Source organism: Pseudophryne corroboree, chromosome 2 (assembly GCF_028390025.1).
Source record: "Pseudophryne corroboree isolate aPseCor3 chromosome 2, aPseCor3.hap2, whole genome shotgun sequence".
NCBI lineage: Eukaryota > Metazoa > Chordata > Amphibia > Anura > Myobatrachidae > Pseudophryne > Pseudophryne corroboree.
In genome coordinates this window covers 163,378,775-163,397,991 of record NC_086445.1, presented here as the reverse complement: position 1 = coordinate 163,397,991, position 19,217 = coordinate 163,378,775, and the positions used below count along the sequence as shown (strand labels likewise).

At 45.9% G+C, this 19,217-nt stretch overlaps 1 protein-coding gene across 1 annotated transcript in view; it reads right to left on the bottom strand.

The window, feature by feature from the left end:
* INTS6 (integrator complex subunit 6) overlaps window positions 1-19,217 on the bottom strand; it is a 143,851-nt gene that overhangs the window by 28,370 nt on the left and 96,264 nt on the right. Inside the window, exons 7-13 of the mRNA XM_063951958.1 lie at window positions 8,037-8,191; window positions 6,034-6,186; window positions 4,394-4,526; window positions 2,750-2,844; window positions 2,549-2,659; window positions 572-787; window positions 364-490 (exon numbers count right to left, since the gene is read on the bottom strand). Of these exons, the coding sequence (XP_063808028.1) occupies window positions 364-490; window positions 572-787; window positions 2,549-2,659; window positions 2,750-2,844; window positions 4,394-4,526; window positions 6,034-6,186; window positions 8,037-8,191 (990 nt within the window). The remainder of the gene's footprint in view (window positions 1-363; window positions 491-571; window positions 788-2,548; window positions 2,660-2,749; window positions 2,845-4,393; window positions 4,527-6,033; window positions 6,187-8,036; window positions 8,192-19,217) is intronic.

Sequence of the window (19,217 nt, the reverse complement as noted above, 5' to 3'; positions counted from 1 at the left end):
AAATCTATTTTAGATCTAGAACAATGGTAACTAGTACATCCAGCCTGCTGACCTACTTCCAAGTTCTTAAATGGATCTGCCGCCATAAGAAGCATTCAAACATATTTAAATCTATGTTCTCAATAATTTTAGATACAGCCTATTTTCCTAAAGATGGCTTCATGCTGGTACTGCCTAGCCTCCGTGTTCAGAGCGAATCAGTGCAAGAAGACAGGAACATTTACATTGACTGCCATGCAGATGAAGGCCGAGCCACCTGTAGTCTATATAATATGGGTACAGAAAGTTCAGGGTGTCCCTATCTTTACAGAAAACCTTTCGGAACAGACACTGCTATACCAACACATTAAAGCAAACTCTCACCTTCATCTTGTGCCTTAAAAAACCTGCGTGAGGACTTCAGAAGATTCACCCTCATTCGGGTCAAGTGATCCAAGAGATTAGTTCTTGGGATGTCATAGGCATTTCTAAATGTCTGAGGTTTCAGCTCCTGCACAAATATAAAAGGTGTTCAAGTGAGAACAAATGCTAGACCCCATAGGAGCACACACACAGGTGGTGACAGGCATACCTTATTCAGCAGTGCTATCTGGAATCCTGCAAACTCCTTCAAATTTAGCTCAAGTAGACTCTGTGGCACTTCCCCTGTAATTTCCTGCAGCAGCCGTTTAAAATCCTTCCTGATAGCCAGTGACGGTACACTTGCGCCATTTCTAACTTTGATGCCAGTTTCTTGTGGGTATTTTTTTCCTATGGAACCAATAACACGATCAGATTCCATTTTGGCCTGAAACAGGGAGAGAAAATAAACGATTACATTGTAATCCCAATAATCATGATAAGGTTGTAAGTAACAGAATAATCAGATTTGTTTTTAAAAATGCTAAAAAAATAAATAAATAAAAATTCTAGTTGCATAAGTGTCAACCCCTGTATTGTAGCAGCTCCAAGCTTACAATTAGCCCGTACCTGGGAATCATTCAAAAGGTCATTTATTTAAAAAAAAACTAAATCAAAACCGTAGTCATACTGTAGGCATGCACTACATAGGAACAGGCTCTTATAATTTATTATTATTACCAGTTATTTCTATAGTGCACACATATTCCGCAGAGCTTTACAGAGAATATTGGTCCATTCACATCAGTCCCTGCACCAGTGGAGCTTACAATCTAGATTCCCCATCATATACACACGCACACATTCACACCACGTTGAATTTTGTTGGGAGCCAATTAACCTACCAGTATATTTTTGGACTGTGGGAGGAAACCGGAGTACCCGGAGGAGACCCACGCAAGCACAGGGAGAATATACAAACTCCGCACAGTTAGGGCCATGGTGGGAATATAACCCATGACCTCAGCTCTGTGAGACAGTAATGCTAACCATTACACCATCCGTACTGGCCAAAAACAATATCCAAGTCCTTGGATATCCTAAGTAAGCACTGTTTGGTCAATTGTGAGAAATGGAAGTGGCATCACACCATTCAGGCACTGTCTATACTCAGCCGACCCTCTAAACTCTGTCACAGCAAGAAGACTTGTGAGGGAAGCCACAGAGAGGCCAGCTATCAGTATGAAGGAGCTACAGATGTTTCCTCACATACCTAGCCCCAATAAGACTGGCACGAGTCAGTCATGTGTCTATCACAATGTGCAAAATAGTCTATAAGCATCATTCAAGCAACCTGATCTACCAGGAGCAAATCTGCAAGGAAGAATGGTCAGAAATACCCTCCCAAACTGTGTGGCAGACACTCACCCCTACAGACGTAATGCTGTGATTGCAGAAAAATGTGCTTTTACCAGATACTAGTCTTCAGGGAGCACTAAATGCGTCTTTCCCATTTGCCTCTGTGTATTTTTTATTTGTATCACTGGTACCTGGTTGTAGAGTCGACAATAACCATGATGACACCAATGTCAAATCAACATGGCTCGAAATGTCAACAGGCGCCAGAGTCAACATCCTCAAACTGTCAACAGGTTCAGTGTCGCAATGTGAAATGTCGACATTTTGATGATATCAACACTGGGAGTACACATTTTTTTATATTAAGTACCATTTGCAGTACAGGTATGTATGTATGTATGTATGTACAATACTTTTAGATTAACAGCCAACCCAAATAACGGTTCCTTTAACTCAGTTTCAGAAGCACTTGGCCACTGCCTCAGCTTGTGTTAAAGATGTTCTTTTCTAACCCAAACTGCGCAATAAATCTCATCTATGTTATCAGTCTTCAGTACATCCTATCTGTCCTTACGCAGCCACCTTACGCAGCCACATGCTGTATTTTATGGGATATCTTTGACCACACTAAATCTAACCCCGTTTTTCATGGTACAGCGTTACACTATTTTTTTTTTTTAAATGCCAGCAAGCCTCACGTCATCCCAGCACCAGATCAGGTTTGCAGTGTTCTCCCTACAAACTAGGTCACCACACAGAGTAGCATTCATTCTGTAACCTGGCGCCTGACAGCAAGCTGCCACTCATCAGCGACACAGCACAAGAGCTCAGGCAGCCTGTCACACTGTACCTGCTGGCTGAGCTTTTTGAGGTAGGAGACGACGCTGTAACTCAGCCCATATTCCAAGTGTTCTGGGATTAGGTTCGGAGCAGCCATCATTCTTAAGGCTTTCTTTAGCGGCTGGAGGAAAAAAAAAAAATATCAGCCCATTTAAGATAGTAACATTACTAAACATTAATTTGACAGCTGGTGACTAAGAATGATACTTACTCCTATATAATATGGTGGCATCGCCTTCCAGTAGTTTTCGAACAGCTGCCTCCATTTCAGGGATGGTTTAGCCTTGTGTACTTTAAATAAGTCATCTGCAATAACACAAATGGAGAAAATGTAAAGGTCATGCTCTACAGACTTTTGTGGTTCATTAAAATGAGACCATTCTTCAGGGAGATGCAGGCAATAAGGGTGTGGTATAACATATCTACAATGTGTATCTATATAGACAATAGGTTGACATGCATTAGAAGATGGACAAGTGTTTTGGGGATAGGCCACATCTTGTATATTCCATGTTATATGACCACCATAAGTACAAGCATGTATACCCGCTGGCTTGCCACGCTCCGGGCAAGGTGGCTCGCTCCGCTTGCCACAGGTTACTATTCCCAGTAGATGTCCAGATGTATAGTAAATAAAGCAGATGTTGGGAAACGTGAAAACCTCAAAAAAACATGTCAACCATGGTCATGTCAATCTTTTACACCTGCCAACTATAAGCACTGTCAACCTTTCGTACCTGTCGACCATATAGTTTTGTCCTATTGACCGTCTACCTAGTCACTGTAGCTCTATCATCCGGATACCAGGCAATAAATGAGACAACCCAGTAGTTCCCAAATTGTCCTCAAGGCACCCTAATGGTCCAGGTTTTAGGGATATCCATGGCTTAACACAGATGGTTAAATCAAATAGACTAAGGTCCAATTAGGTCACCAGTGCCCAAGCATGGTTATCCTTAAAATCTGGACAGTAGGAGTGTCTTGAGGACAGAGGGGCAGATGTATTAACCTGGAGAAGGCATAAGGAAGTGATAAACCAGTGATAAATGCAAGGTGATAAATGCACCAGCCAATCAGCTCCTGTTAATTTACATATTGGAGCTGAATGGGTGGTACGTTTATCACCTTGCATTTATCACTGGTTTATCACTTCCTTATGCCTTCTCCAGGTTTATACATCTGCCCCAGTGTTTGGGAACCTTTGTGATAACCAGACATTTGAGCCTCTTTTATGATTAATCAGTGCCCAATATTCATAAGGATGGCAAAAGTTGGCTTTTCGGTGGCCTGAAGAGACCAGAAACATCCAGGTTTTCTGTTTAAACAGACCACTGGAGAATCTTGAGCAAACCAGGCAATAGTTGAGAGCAATAAGTTGACCATCTGGCAAAGTTTGTACGCCTAGCTATTGTGTCATTGGAAGTATACAAAAGGTAAACAATTACACTGAAGAAATTCAGAAAACAAAAAAACAAAACAATAAGCCAGAGGACCTTAATAACGTTTCTAACTATACGTCTGGAAAGTACAGACGTGTCTCCACTCATTACGCATAAATCGCCTGTCGCGATGTGTACACGCATCAGCGATCATACACAGCTTGCCAACTAAGCTTCAGCGCACGACCGCTGTTTGATTTCTATGGTAACGGTGTACACATGTGCCTGCAAATAGTCAGAGGCACAACATTCACGGCAAACGAGTTGCAAGCTGAACATAACCACATGGATGTAGGTTAATAAACCCAATGTGCAACTGCACACACAGTAGCTAAAATAAATATAATTCAGAGGCCCAGAACCATGAACTAGTACACTACGGTCACCCAAGAAGAGCGGTAGCGCCAGAGACTTACCTAATAAAGGAAGTAGTACTGGGTAGTTATAAGGCATCACAAACAGGTTCACACAATTTAGGGAAGTGCTGGCTTTCAGGTAGCCGAAAGGATGACCAAGTTCACTGTACTTCGCACTGTTTGCCACAAACACCTTGGAACAAAAACAAATGCATCAGGTGCTCAAATTACACTTTCCCAGAAACTAAATAAAAAATTTAATGGTTATGTAGCTTTATCATGAAATCTATAGATCACTGACTGCTCATATGTAGGTCAAGAGTAAAACTAGCTAAAGGCTGCACCTGTCTACAACATCAGGCCTACAACACACACCAGTTACAGGTACTAGTACTATAAGAACTCTGGAGGAGTAGAGAGTACACAGTAACTGCTAAAGAAAGGGCTATTAATTATAATTTTATCTAGGTTAAGCTACACTTATATTAATTATGTGAGCATTTGTTATACATTTGGACCAAAGCAGAGTTCCTCACAAAATAGGCATCATGAATCCCAAAATAAGTCTTTAACCCCAACAACAGAGCTCAGGTTACATTCTGGTAGGTAACCGTAGCATCCGAATCTGGTTTATGGCAGACTCCCATCCAATTTACGGGATCCGGTCATGATCCCAGCTGTCTAAATACAGACGCTGGAATCCCGACACTGACCGGAATGTCGATGCTGGCATACCAACACCTGGGATCCTGAACGATACTAGGTTGTTAGGTTTAGGTTAGGTGGTTAGGTTTAGACTGCTGGGGGGAGGGGTAAGGCTGCAGGCCATGGATAGTTAGGTTAAGGCACCACTGGGGAAGGTTGGGTTTTAGCAGCGGGGAGGGGGGGTTAGTGGGCCATTTGGGGAAGGTATGTATACTTACCTTCCCCTGTCAGTATTCTTATCGGGATGCAGCGGTATTCTGACCACCGTCATCATGTCTGACATTTCAGATCCATGTTGCAAATGTTTGATGAGCAAAAAATCCCCCAAAACTGCATTTCCTATTGGGCATTAAACTGTAATAACCCCTGTAATGGAGCAGAAACTCCAAGTACACACACATTAAACAATAAAAAGTTTGCTTCTACACACAATCTAGGCCAAGCATCAGTGGCAGTCCCAGAGGTGGGGCTGCAGCACAATCTAAATAGGGGAGACACAGCAACGGCCAGCGACGTTTGGCAGCTGGTGTGGCTTGAATTTTGGACTAGGTTGCAGCCCTACCTCTGGAGCAACCACTGCCAAGCACCAATACGTGCCAGGGGAACATTTGCAAACCACCTATCACAAGCAGTTCTATATTGCTAGCAACCTTCGTCATTCACTAACTTCACAGGGCCACCGTTCTACTCAACTAGATTTTTCCCAGTGTGCAGGTTTATACCACTGTGTGAATGTGCCCCTACTGTACAGTACTTAGTCTACGTTAGAATACTCCTTGCCCAATTCTGCCCATCTAGGCACAAATATGTACAGGTGCAATCACATGCATACTGCTGCGACCAAGCACAGTATGAATACATGAAAGACACGCAACCCCAACTGGTGCAGTACTCCCTCTGCTTCAGGCCTATTGTAACTACAAATCAGTAAGTCAAGCATCTCTGTTTTATTTGTAGCATACACACATTTCCAATAGCTATACACAAGCACTCACCGGCCAGCATGTGTGTGGGGATTTCCTCTCCAGAATATATTGCGTCAGCGGCGATGGCTCCAATTCATACTTGTCAAATGGCAACTTTTCTATGACCATTGGCTCAGAGTTGGTGCAGGAAAACTTCACAATGGGATGAGCACTCCTGGGGGGCTGTTGCATTAAAATAGCAAGGTAGAACTAACTACAGCAACACTTGTCTTATGCATTGCAATTCTCAGCACAAGCTAATGACAAGAGCATGTCATACTTTATAAAAGGGACGCATCTAACACAATTGAAACGTGTTCTGTACAGTTGCAGCAGCCTTCGTGTTAGCAGTCACCCTCAGAAGACATGGGGGTCTATGTACTAAGCCTTGGGGGTTGGGGAGGAGGATATCAACTACCGGTGAATTAACATCTGGTTTGTGTTTTTTCCGATGTTTCACTGATTTTTTTATTTTGTTATAATTTTTTTTTTATTATTTATTTATTTTACAGGCTATCCAATATGGAACACCCGTAAACAAAAACAAAAAAAAGCTGACCTACAGAAAACACACAGGTTCAATGAAACCTGTGTGTTTATGGTAGAAACAGCCCCATTTTCGCATTAAAATGGGACTGTTTCCGGGAATTTGGTTTCGCCTGCCTGAGGCAAGCGAAACAAAAGCCCTGATAACCGCGGCGACCTGCAGTGTCCCTTACCCACAGTAGCAGAAGCAGGCTGGGACAGCACCGCGGCCAGCCGGCACTATGCGCTTAATTCCAGCGGGGTAGCTGGGGCAGCGCCACTACCCAAATCCCCCATTCTCCCCCGCCCCCGGTCACATGGGGAGCAGTCATGTGACTGGATGGAGCCGGAACTGCAGAGCTGCACCAGGAGCGGTCAGGAGCCAGCAACCAGTGCAGCATTAGATAACCCCCGATAAGCCGCTGCTCGTTCCGGATTATCGGGGCTAATAGGACAGTCCCCGGCAGGACAGTTAGCCCTGGTAAAATTACCAGGGCTAATTGGATATCCCCCTTGAAGAGATAAAGTGGATGGAGATATTGGGGCAAATGTATTAAGCCTGGAGAGAGATAAAGTGGACAGAGATAAAGTACCAATCATCTCCTAACTGCCAAATTCTAGGCTGTGTTTGAAAAATGACAGTTAGTAGTTGATTGGTTGGTACTCTCTCTTCTCTCTCTTCCAGGTTTAGTAGATAGACGCCATGGTCACTACACCTACCAGTGTAAAGTCTAATGCTGAACAATAAAGCAAGCCTGTGTATAGAAGAGGCAGAATGCATGCACAAGCTGGCAGTGTACTTCCAAATACGAAGGTAAAATGGATAGTTGTTTCTAACAGGGAGTAGCAATAATTCAATTAGAGCAATATTAAAGCATAAGACTAATGGGCACATTCTATTCTGAACAACGTTGAGTCACACATATACTCATTTACTGTAGTCCACCATCACTCATTTTGTATCATTTAAAGAAAATTCATAGTTTTGAGAATAAAATTGTCTAATTAGGTCTTCCCTCCAGTAAATTGGCTGATATTTTGTTGTACTCTGTAGTTGCCACTTTTGTAACTGCTGCATATGAATGAGGTTTAATCAACTACAGGGGCACAGAGCTATACAGATGCACTTTCCCATCCCCCACCCCGAACATACTGGTTCAGGTATTTTAGATTCTGAAGGGATTCAGAAAGGTTTCTACAAGATATGAAAATATTAAGAACAACTGTGAAAAATAAATACATTTAAAAAAAAAAAAAAGGACAGACCGGCAAACTATGATTCTCTGGTTTTCCCTATTTAGTAATTACTAAAGTCCACTGGATGGAGGTAAAGTAGACGGAGATAAAGTACGAACCAGCTCCTGTCATTTTTCAAACCCAGCCTGTAACATGACAGTTAGGAGCCGATTGGCTGGTACTTCATCTCCATCCAAGGTTTAGCAAATAGACCCCTAAATGCACTGTACAACACTACCTGTAAAACTGGTGCACAGCACTTCTGTACTTACCAGCATTGGAGAATTCTGATCTGGCCAGAATGATTCTGGTATCGGCCAATGACCTAAAGGGACACCCGTTTTAGGATTAGGTCTAACATATATTAATTTCCGACAGCTGTGCCAGGGCTGGGCTCCTGTTGGTTTGGTGGCATCAGTAACTCCATCTAGAAATGAAAAACACAAACAGAAAATAAAAAAACTGAAGGGGATGACACCGTAAATATTTAATAGTAGTTCATCTTATTAAGAAAGCAGAACAAAAAGTCAATCTACAGAAGAGGGCAAAATTATAGTCCAGTGGTACCAAAACTGGGTGCCGTGGCACCAAATCAAATTTATGGCTTAGGTCAGTGGCTCCCAATCTCGGTCTTCAAGTACCCCCAACAGTTCATGTTTTCCAAGTCTCCTCACAGGATTGCAAGTGACATTTTAAAATGTATCAGTGAGTAACGAATACACCTGTTCAACTGCTAGGTGACCTGGAAAACATGAACTGTTGGAGGTACATAAGGACAGAGGTTGGGAACCACTGGCCTAGGTGACTGACCAGTGCGTGTGTCTGCCAATCATAAAATGTGTGGACAAACAGAAGTAGTTCAACCCTATCTACAACCACAGAACTAAATGACATGTAAGCACAATTCCCCTTTGCTGAATTCCTCAATATGAAACAGTTGGCCTAAGAGTGCGGTGAAGAAAAGCGGCTACTCTAGGGAACCTCTACAGTATAGACAGTCACAAGAATAAAGTAGAAACAAGGGGCTCGATTCAATTCAGCGCAATGTTAAGTCAGCGAATGCCAGTTCTCACGTCTTAAACATGGGGCCAAATGTAATGCAGTGCGAGTTTAGCGCTAAACCTGCACATTTTGCAAACTCGACCAAATGTAATGGGGGGCGGAAACATGCAAACTCGCATCCAGATATTTTGCCACTGCACACATACAACTTGGGCATGCGAGTTTACAACTTGCACCTAAAACATTAGCAAAATCTTGCCAATAAATAGACCAGAAGCATGCACAACAGACCAGCCAGATCCGTGCATGCTTCTTCTATCTGTAAAGTGTTTAAATAGGTATGTGGAAAAAAAAAAAAAAAGGCATGCAGGTACCTCCCATAAGCATCCCCCCCCCCCCCAAAAAAAAATCAACAACGTAGGGATCCCTCGTATTTTTTGAGCCAGCACCGAGCTCCACTAGCCAGGGAGATAATGCAGCAGCCGGGGGACACTTATACAGGTCCCTGCGGCCGCAGCATCCCCCCTCCCCCCAACTAGTTACCCCTGGCAGGGGCTCCCTGAGGGAGTGGGGACCCCTATAATAAAGGTGTGTCCCTTTCAGGCATCCAAAGGCCAGGGATGAAGCCAGAGTCTCCCTGCCACCCCTGGGCTGTGGGTGGTGTGCCGATAGACATTGTGTCAAAAAATAAATATATATTGTCTTTTACCTGTGGAACTACAGGTCCCAGCAAGCCTCCCCTGCATGCTGGGACATGGTGAATGTGGCATTAAAGGGCCTGCTGGTATCTGTAAAAGACAGGGACAGCCCCGGGCTTCATCCCTGGTCCTCAGGTGCCTGGAGGGGGGTGAGGGACACCCCTTTATTATAGGGGTCCCCACTCCCCCAGTGAATCTGGGGCCAGGGGTGATTAGTTGGGGGGGGGGGGGGGGGGGGCTGCAGGGACCTGTATAAGTGTCCCCCCGGCTGTGGAATTGGAATTACCTCCCTGGCTAGTGGAGTCCGGAGCTAGTTCCAAAAATACGGGGGACCTCTACTGTTTCCACCCATATTTTTGGAACCAGGACCGGACCAGGTGCCTGGTGATGGTTGTTAAAATATGGAGGAACCCTACACATCCTCTTCCTCATCACCCGTATTTTTGCAGCTAGGACCAGATCAAAGATCCCGGGCTGGTTATGATTTCGGGGGAGGAACGGGGGGGGGGGGGGGGGGGCCTGCATTTTTTTTATATTTTTTTTTTTTAACACTTTCTTTACCTTTACAGACAGATGCATGCATACATCTCACTGATCTGTGCATGTTTCTGTCAAACTCGCACTATGTAATGGAACTCAGTTTACCCACTAGGTTTCTGGTCTGTTTTTTCACCAGATCTTGCATGCAGGTAGAGGTTTTTTTTACTAAAAACTTGCACTGCATTACATTTGCGAGTTGTGGCGCCAACTCGCACCTTCTCAAAGATCGAGAAGGTGCTAGTTGGAATGTGCCTAAAAACCTTGCACCCATTACATCCAGGCCCATGGTGTTTAGTCACAAGAACTGGCATTTTCAGACTGAAGTGCCTGGCACGATACAGTTTCCGCTGAGGGCAGAAAACAGCATCACAGCAGTAGTTTCTCAGGTTTCTGCTCGCACCCCTAGAGGGCTGCAAGAAGAAATCCTCAAGTCCGGCATAACCGTGCGCTCAATTGAATAGCTCTGGTAGCTCCATCCCGGCGCTATTCAATTCACGCTGAACTGAATGGTGCTCCCATGGAAGGAAAGAAATTCTGCCTGAACGTATAACACTTAAAAGAGAGATCTTAGATTAGCAGGGACAGATTCATGCAGACTGTTTAAGGAGTCCTAGAAAAAAACAATTCAAGATATATTGTAACAAAAGAACAATTAGCAGACTCTGGGTCATTGTTTATTACAGCAATACTAATTTCACATTGACTTTCCTTAATGTACAGCATTAATGAGTGCCATAACTAACAGTTACAGTACACAATTGATAACATCCATCATTCTCCTTAGAAACTATTACCGTTTCCCATCTCCACACTATGCAGGACACAGCAACTTCAGATTGCTGCACAGTCAGAGTGTGAAGGATCCAAAACACCAAGGACAAGCCCCTATTTCAAGTGGCGCATGATTTATATTCCAGGCCAGATGGCGTGTCAAGAAATTAACCTGGGAATAACCAATTCTTACAACTCCTATTTTAAAATCTCTCTAGCTTATATAGGACATTGATTACAGGTTGGGAAATCTATTGTTTGAGGTTCAGAAAGTGCTCAATCTCCATGGCAACTTAAGAATATTGTTGGCAGTAGAGCACCACTGCAGTAGATTTGCATGCAGTGTTCAGAGGCACAAAATGTGTAACACGATCTGAATAGTAACAGTGGGAGTCTGTTCATTTGGCACTGCATAACATAGGAGCCACAGCAATATATAATCCATAGCAGAACTCAAACGGCTAGAGACAGGCTTTCAGTTCTACAGTGCAAGCATCAGCAGTAACAGTTATCCTCAAATCCCTTCCTCTTGGATGTGGCTCTAAACCGTATTCTAGATAAACGTCCTGTAAGTACCACTTTCTTTTACTAGGATGAAGTTGGGGGGACAAAAAACCCCACACAAATATCAGTGTAGAACTCATGCCCCTTCCATGTCTCATGGTTATTTTCTAACCTAGCTGTGCAGTACAGAAAAGGAAGAAAAACTAAGAGGTGGACATCTCTGCAAAACAAATATTTAACTTAACCAATAAATTAAATAAATAAATTAATAAATTTATATATATATATATATATACACATACACACACACATACACACCTCCCAACTGTCCCGATTTTCGCGGGACAGTCCCGTTTTTTTGGGTCTGTCCCGCTGTCCCTCCCGCGGGCCGCAGTGTCCCGCGGTGGGGGGGGGGGGGGGGGGGCAGTTAGGAGGCTCCTGATCAGTCAATGCTCAGTTGAGAGCAGAGCAGCGTTGAATAGACGCTGTGCGCACAGCGTCTATTCCAGTGAGTTAGAGGGAGAGGGGGCATGCCAGCAGCTCACAGAGCGCTGGCCATGCCCCCTCAGTGACGAAAACGGGGCGTGGCTGGCGATCGCGGGAGACCCCCCGCGAAGCCATGCCCCCTTATACACAGGCCATGCCCCCTTTTCGGTCGCGGGCGCGCCAAGATGTCCCTCCTTCCTCTACTTCAATGTTGGGAGGTATGATCGATAGATATAGATAGATAGAGACAGATATATATCTATATCCAGGGTCAGACTGGCCCACAGGGGTACCAGGGAAACCACCGGTAGGCCCCACTGTCTGAGGGCCCACTCCTTCCTCTAGGGATCAGGTTCCAGACTATGCACTTGTATTACAGGTTGAGTATCCCATATCCAAATATTCCGAATTACGGAATATTCCGAAATACGGACTTTTTTGAGTGAGAGTGAGATAGTGAAACCTTTCTTTTCTGTGGCTCAATGTATACAAACTTTGTTTAATACACAAAGTTATTAAAAAATAAGATTTTACTTACCGATAAATCTATTTCTCGTAGTCCGTAGTGGATGCTGGGGACTCCGTCAGGACCATGGGGATTAGCGGCTCCGCAGGAGACAGGGCACAAAAATAAAGCTTTAGGATCAGGTGGTGTGCACTGGCTCCTCCCCCTATGACCCTCCTCCAAGCCTCAGTTAGGATACTGTGCCCGGACGAGCGTACACAATAAGGAAGGATTTTGAATCCCGGGTAAGACGCATACCAGCCACACCAATCACACCGTACAACTTGTGATCTGAACCCAGTTAACAGTATGACAACGTAGGAGCCTCTGAACAGACGGCTCACAACAAGAACAACCCGATTTTTTTGTAACAATAACTATGTACAAGTATTGCAGACAATCCGCACTTGGGATGGGCGCCCAGCATCCACTACGGACTACGAGAAATAGATTTATCGGTAAGTAAAATCTTATTTTCTCTAACGTCCTAGTGGATGCTGGGGACTCCGTCAGGACCATGGGGATTATACCAAAGCTCCCAAACGGGCGGGAGAGTGCGGATGACTCTGCAGCACCGAATGAGAGAACTCCAGGTCCTCTTTAGCCAGGGTATCAAATTTGTAGAATTTTACAAACGTGTTCTCCCCCGACCACGTAGCTGCTCGGCAGAGTTGTAATGCCGAGACCCCTCGGGCAGCCGCCCAGGATGAGCCCACCTTCCTTGTCGAATGGGCCTTGACAGATTTAGGCTGTGGCAGGCCTGCCACAGAATGTGCAAGTTGAATTGTGCTACAAATCCAACGAGCAATCGTCTGCTTAGAAGCAGGAGCACCCAGCTTGTTGGGTGCATACAGTATAAACAGCGAGTCAGATTTTCTGACTCCAGCCGTCCTTGAAATATATATTTTCAATGCCCTGACAACGTCCAGCAACTTGGAATCCTCCAAATCGCTAGTAGCCGCAGGCACCACAATAGGCTGGTTCAGGTGAAACGCTGACACCACCTTAGGCAGAAAATGAGGACGCGTCCGCAGTTCTGCCCTGTCCGAATGGAAAATCAGATATGGGCTTTTATACGATAAAGCCGCCAATTCTGACACTCTCCTGGCTGAAGCCAGGGCCAGTAGCATGGTTACTTTCCATGTAAGATATTTCAAATCCGCCGATTTGAGTGGCTCAAACCAATGGGATTTGAGAAAATCCAAAACTACATTAAGGTCCCACGGAGCCACTGGGGGCACAACCGGGGGCTGTATATGTAGTACTCCTTTTACAAAAGTCTGGACTTCAGGAACTGAAGCCAATTCTTTCTGGAAGAAAATCGACAGGGCCGAAATTTGAACCTTAATGGACCCCAACTTGAGGCCCATAGACAATCCTGTTAGCAGGAAATGTAGGAATCGACCCAATTGAAATTCCTCCGTGGGGGCCTTCCTGGCCTCACACCACGCAACATATTTTCTCCAAATGCGGTGATAATGTTGTGCAGTCACCTCCTTCCTGTCTTTAACCAGTGTAGGAATGACCTCTTCTGGAATGCCTTTTTCCCTTAGAATTCGGCGTTCAACCGCCACGCCGTCAAACGCAGCCGCGGTAAGTCTTGGAATAGACACGGTCCCTGCTGAATCAGGTCCCGTCTTAGAGGTAGAGGCCACGGATTTTCCGTGAGCATCTCCTGAAGTTCCGGGTACCAAGTTCTTCTTGGCCAATCCGGAGCCACGAGTATCGTTCTTACTCCCCTTTGCCGTATAATTCTCAGTACTTTGGGTATGAGAGGCAGAGGAGGAAACACATACACTGACTGGAACACCCACGGTGTTACCAGAGCGTCCACAGCTATTGCCTGAGGGTCTCTTGACCTGGCGCAATACCTGTCCAGTTTTTTGTTGAGGCGAGACGCCATCATATCCACCTTTGGTTTTTCCCAACGGTTCACAATCATGTGGAAGACTTCTGGATGAAGTCCCCACTCTCCCGGGTGTAGATCGTGTCTGCTGAGGAAGTCTGCTTCCCAGTTGTCCACTCCCGGAATGAACACTGCTGACAGTGCTATCACATGATCTTCCGCCCAGCGAAGAATCCTTGCAGCTTCTGCCATTGCTCTCCTGCTTCTTGTGCCGCCCTGTCTGTTTACGTGGGCGACTGCCGTGATGTTGTCCGACTGGATCAACACCGGCTGACCCTGAAGCAGGGGTTTTGCCAGGCTTAGAGCATTGTAAATCGCTCTTAGCTCCAGTATATTTATGTGAAGAGACATCTCCAGGCTTGACCATACTCCCTGGAAGTTTCTTCCCTGTGTGACCGCTCCCCAGCCTCTCAGACTGGCATCCGTGGTCACCAGGACCCAGTCCTGTATGTCGAATCTGCGGCCTTCTAACAGATGAGCACTCTGCAACCACCACAGAAGAGACACCCTTGTCCGTGGCGATAAGGTTATCCGCTGATGCATCTGCAGATGCGATCCGGACCATTTGTCCAGCAGATCCCACTGAAAAGTTCGTGCGTGGAATCTGCCGAATGGGATTGCTTCGTAAGAAGCCACCATCTTTCCCAGGACTCTTGTGCATTGATGCACAGACACTTTTCCTGGTTTTAGGAGGTTCCTGACAAGTTCGGATAACTCCTTGGCTTTCTCCTCCGGAAGAAACACCTTTTTCTGAACCGTGTCCAGAATCATTCCCAGGAACAGCAGACGTGTTGTCGGGGTCAACTGAGATTTTGGAAAATTCAGAATCCACCCGTGTTGTTGCAGCACTACTTGGGTTAGTGCTACTCCGTCCTCCAGCTGTTCTCTGGACCTTGCCCTTATCAGGAGATCGTCCAAGTAAGGGATAATTAATACGCCTCTTCTTCGCAGAAGAATCATCATTTCGGCCATTACCTTGGTAAAGACCCGAGGTGCCGTGGACAATCCAAACGGCAGCGTCTGAAACTGATAATGACAGTTTTGCACCACGAACCTGAGGTACCCTTGATGTGAAGGGCAAATTGGGACATGCAGGTAAGCATCTTTTATGTCCAGGGACACCATAAAGTCCCCTTCTTCCAGATTCGCTATCACTGCTCTGAGTGATTCCATCTTGAACTTGAATTTTTGTATGTACAGGTTCAAAGATTTCAGATTTAAAATAGGTCTTACCGAGCCGTCCGGCTTCGGTACCACAAATAGCGTGGAGTAATACCCCTTTTCCTGTTGTAGGAGGGGTACCTTGACTATCACCTGCTGAGAAAACAGCTTGTGAATGGCTTCCAATACCGTCGCCCTGTCTGAGGGAGACGTTGGCAAAGCAGACTTTAGGAACCGGCGATGGGGAGACTTCTCGAATTCCAACCTGTAACCCTGAGATACTACCTGCAGGATCCAGGGGTCCACCTGTGAGCAAGCCCACTGCGCGCTGAAATTCTTGAGTCGACCCCCCACCGTTCCTGAGTCCGCTTGTAAAGCCCCAGCGTCATGCTGAGGGCTTTGCAGAACCCGCGGAGGGCTTCTGTTCCTGGGAAGGAGCCGCTTGCTGCCCTCTCTTACCCTTTCCTCTGCCTCGGGGCAGATATGACTGTCCTTTTGCCCGCTTCTTATAGGACCGAAAGGACTGCGGCTGAAAAGACGGTGTCTTTTTCTGTTGGGAGGGGGTCTGAGGTAAAAAGGTGGATTTCCCGGCAGTTGCCGTGGCCACCAACTCCGATAGACCGACGCCAAATAATTCCTCCCCTTTATACGGCAATACTTCCATATGCCGTTTGGAATCCGCATCACCTGACCACTGTCGTGTCCATACACTTCTTCTGGCAGATATGGACATCGCACTTACTCTCGATGCCAGAGTGCAAATATCCCTCTGAGCATCTCGCATATAAAGAAAAGCATCCTTTAATTGCTCTAAAGTCTGTAAAATACTGTCCCTATCCAGGGTATCAATATTTTCAGTCAGGGAATGCGACCAGACCACCCCAGCACTGCACATCCAGGCTGAGGCGATGGCTGGTCGCAGTATAACACCAGTATGTGTGTATATACTTTTTAGGGTAGTTTCCAGCCTCCTATCAGCTGGATCCTTGAGGGCGGCCGTATCAGGAGACGGTAACGCCACTTGTTTTGATAAGCGTGTGAGCGCCTTATCCACCTTAGGGGGTGTTTCCCAGCGCGCCCTAACCTCTGGCGGGAAAGGGTATAATGCCAATAACTTTTTTGAAATTAGCACTTTTCTATCTGGGTTAACCCACGGTTCATCACATACATCATTCAATTCCTCTGATTCAGGAAAAAATAAGAATTTACTTACCGATAATTCTATTTCTCATAGTCCGTAGTGGATGCTGGGACTCCGTCAGGACCATGGGGAATAGCGGGCTCCGCAGGAGACAGGGCACATCTAAAAAAGCTTTTAGGTCACATGGTGCGTACTGGCTCCTCCCCCTATGTCCCTCCTCCAAGCCTCAGTTAGGTACTGTGCCCGGACGAGCGTACACAATAAGGAAGGATCTTGAATCCCGGGTAAGACTCATACCAGCCACACCAATCACACCGTACAACTTGTGATCTGAACCCAGTTAACAGTATGATAACACAAACGAAGTAGCCTCTGAACAGATGGCTCACAACAACAGTAATAACCCGATTTTTGTAACAATAACTATGTACAAGCATTGCAGACAATCCGCACTTGGGATGGGCGCCCAGCATCCACTACGGACTATGAGAAATAGAATTATCGGTAAGTAAATTCTTATTTTCTCTAACGTCCTAGTGGATGCTGGGACTCCGTCAGGACCATGGGGATTATACCAAAGCTCCCAAACGGGCGGGAGAGTGCGGATGACTCTGCAGCACCGAATGAGAGAACTCCAGGTCCTCTTTAGCCAGAGTATCAAATTTGTAAAATTTTACAAACGTGTTCTCCCCTGACCACGTAGCTGCTCGGCAAAGTTGTAATGCCGAGACTCCTCGGGCAGCCGCCCAGGATGAGCCCACTTTCCTTGTGGAATGGGCCTTTACAGATTTAGGCTGTGGCAGGCCTGCCACAGAATGTGCAAGTTGGATTGTACTACATATCCAACGTGCAATCGTCTGTTTAGACGCAGGAGCACCCAACTTGTTGGGTGCATACAATGTAAACAACGAGTCAGATTTTCTGACTCCAGCTGTCCTTGAAATATATATTTTTAATGCTCTGACAACGTCCAGTAACTTGGAGTCCTCCAAGTCGCTAGTAGCCGCAGGCACCACAATAGGCTGGTTCAAGTGAAATGCCGAAACCACCTTAGGGAGAAATTGAGGACGTGTCCTCAATTCTGCCCTGTCCGAATGGAATATCAGATATGGGCTTTTGTATGACAAAGCTGCCAACTCCGAAACTCTCCTGGCTGAAGCCAGGGCCAACAGCATGGTTACCTTCCATGTAAGGTATTTTAAATCTACCGATTTTAAAGGCTCAAACCAATGAGATTTGAGAAAATTTAGAACCACGTTCAAATCCCACGGTGCCACTGGAGGCACTATTGGGGGTTGTATATGTAGTACACCTTTGACAAAAGTTTGTACTTCAGGCACTGACGCCAATTCCTTCTGGAAGAAAATTGATAAGGCCGAAATTTGAACTTTAATGGACCCCAATTTGAGGCCCATAGACAATCCTGCTTGCAGGAAATGTAAGAATCGACCCAATTGAAATTCTTCCGTTGGAGCCTTCTTGGCCTCACACCACGCAACATATTTTCTCCAAATGCGGTGATAATGTTGTGCGGTCACTTCTTTCCTGGCTTTAATTAAAGTAGGAATAACTTCCTCAGGAATGCCCTTCTCTTTTAGAATCCGGCGTTCAACCGCCATGCCGTCAAACGCAGCCGCGGTAAGTCTTGGAACATACAAGGTCCCTGCTGAAGCAGATCCCTTCTTAGAGGTAGAGGCCACGGATCCTCCGTGAGCATCTCTTGAAGTTCCGGATACCAAGTTCTTCTTGGCCAGTCCGGAGCTACCAGTATTGTTCTTACTCCTCTTTTCCGTATAATTCTCAGTACCTTTGGTATGAGAGGCAGAGGAGGGAACACATACACTGACTGGTACACCCACGGTGTTACCAGAGCGTCCACAGCTATTGCCTGAGGGTCTCTTGACCTGGCGCAATACCTGTCCAATTTTTTGTTGAGGCGAGACGCCATCATGTCCACCTTTGGTTTTTCCCAACGGTTCACAATCATGTGGAAAACTTCTGGATGAAGTCCCCACTCTCCCGGGTGAAGGTCGTGTCTGCTGAGGAAATCTGCTTCCCAGTTGTCCACTCCCGGGATGAACACTGCTGACAGTGCTACGACATGATTCTCCGCCCAGCGCAGAATCCTTGCAGCTTCTGCCATTGCACTCCTGCTTCTCGTGCCGCCTTGTCGGTTTACGTGGGCGACTGCCGTGATGTTGTCGGACTGGATCAACACCGGCTGACCCTGAAGCAGCGATTTTGCCAGGCTTAGAGCATTGTAGATCGCTCTTAGCTCCAGTATATTTATGTGAAGAGACGTCTCCAGGTTTGACCACACGCCCTGGAAGTTTCTTCCCTTTGTGACTGCTCCCCAACCTCGTAGGCTGGCATCCGTAGTCACCAGGACCCAGTCCTGTATGCCGAATCTGCGGCCCACTAACAGATGGGCAGTCTGCAACCACCACAGGAGAGACAACCTTGTTCTCGGTGACAGTGTTATCCGTTGATGCATGTGCAGATGCGATCCGGACCATTTGTCCAGCAGATCCCACTGAAATGTTCGTGCATGGAATCTGCCGAATGGAATCGCTTCGTACGAAGCCACCATCTTTCCCAGGACTCTTGTGCATTGATGTACTGACACAGTTCCTGGTTTTAGGAGGTTCTTGACAAGTTCGGATAACTCCCTTGCTTTCTCTTCCGGGAGAAATACCTTTTTCTGAACCGTGTCCAGAATCATGCCCAGGAACAGCAGAT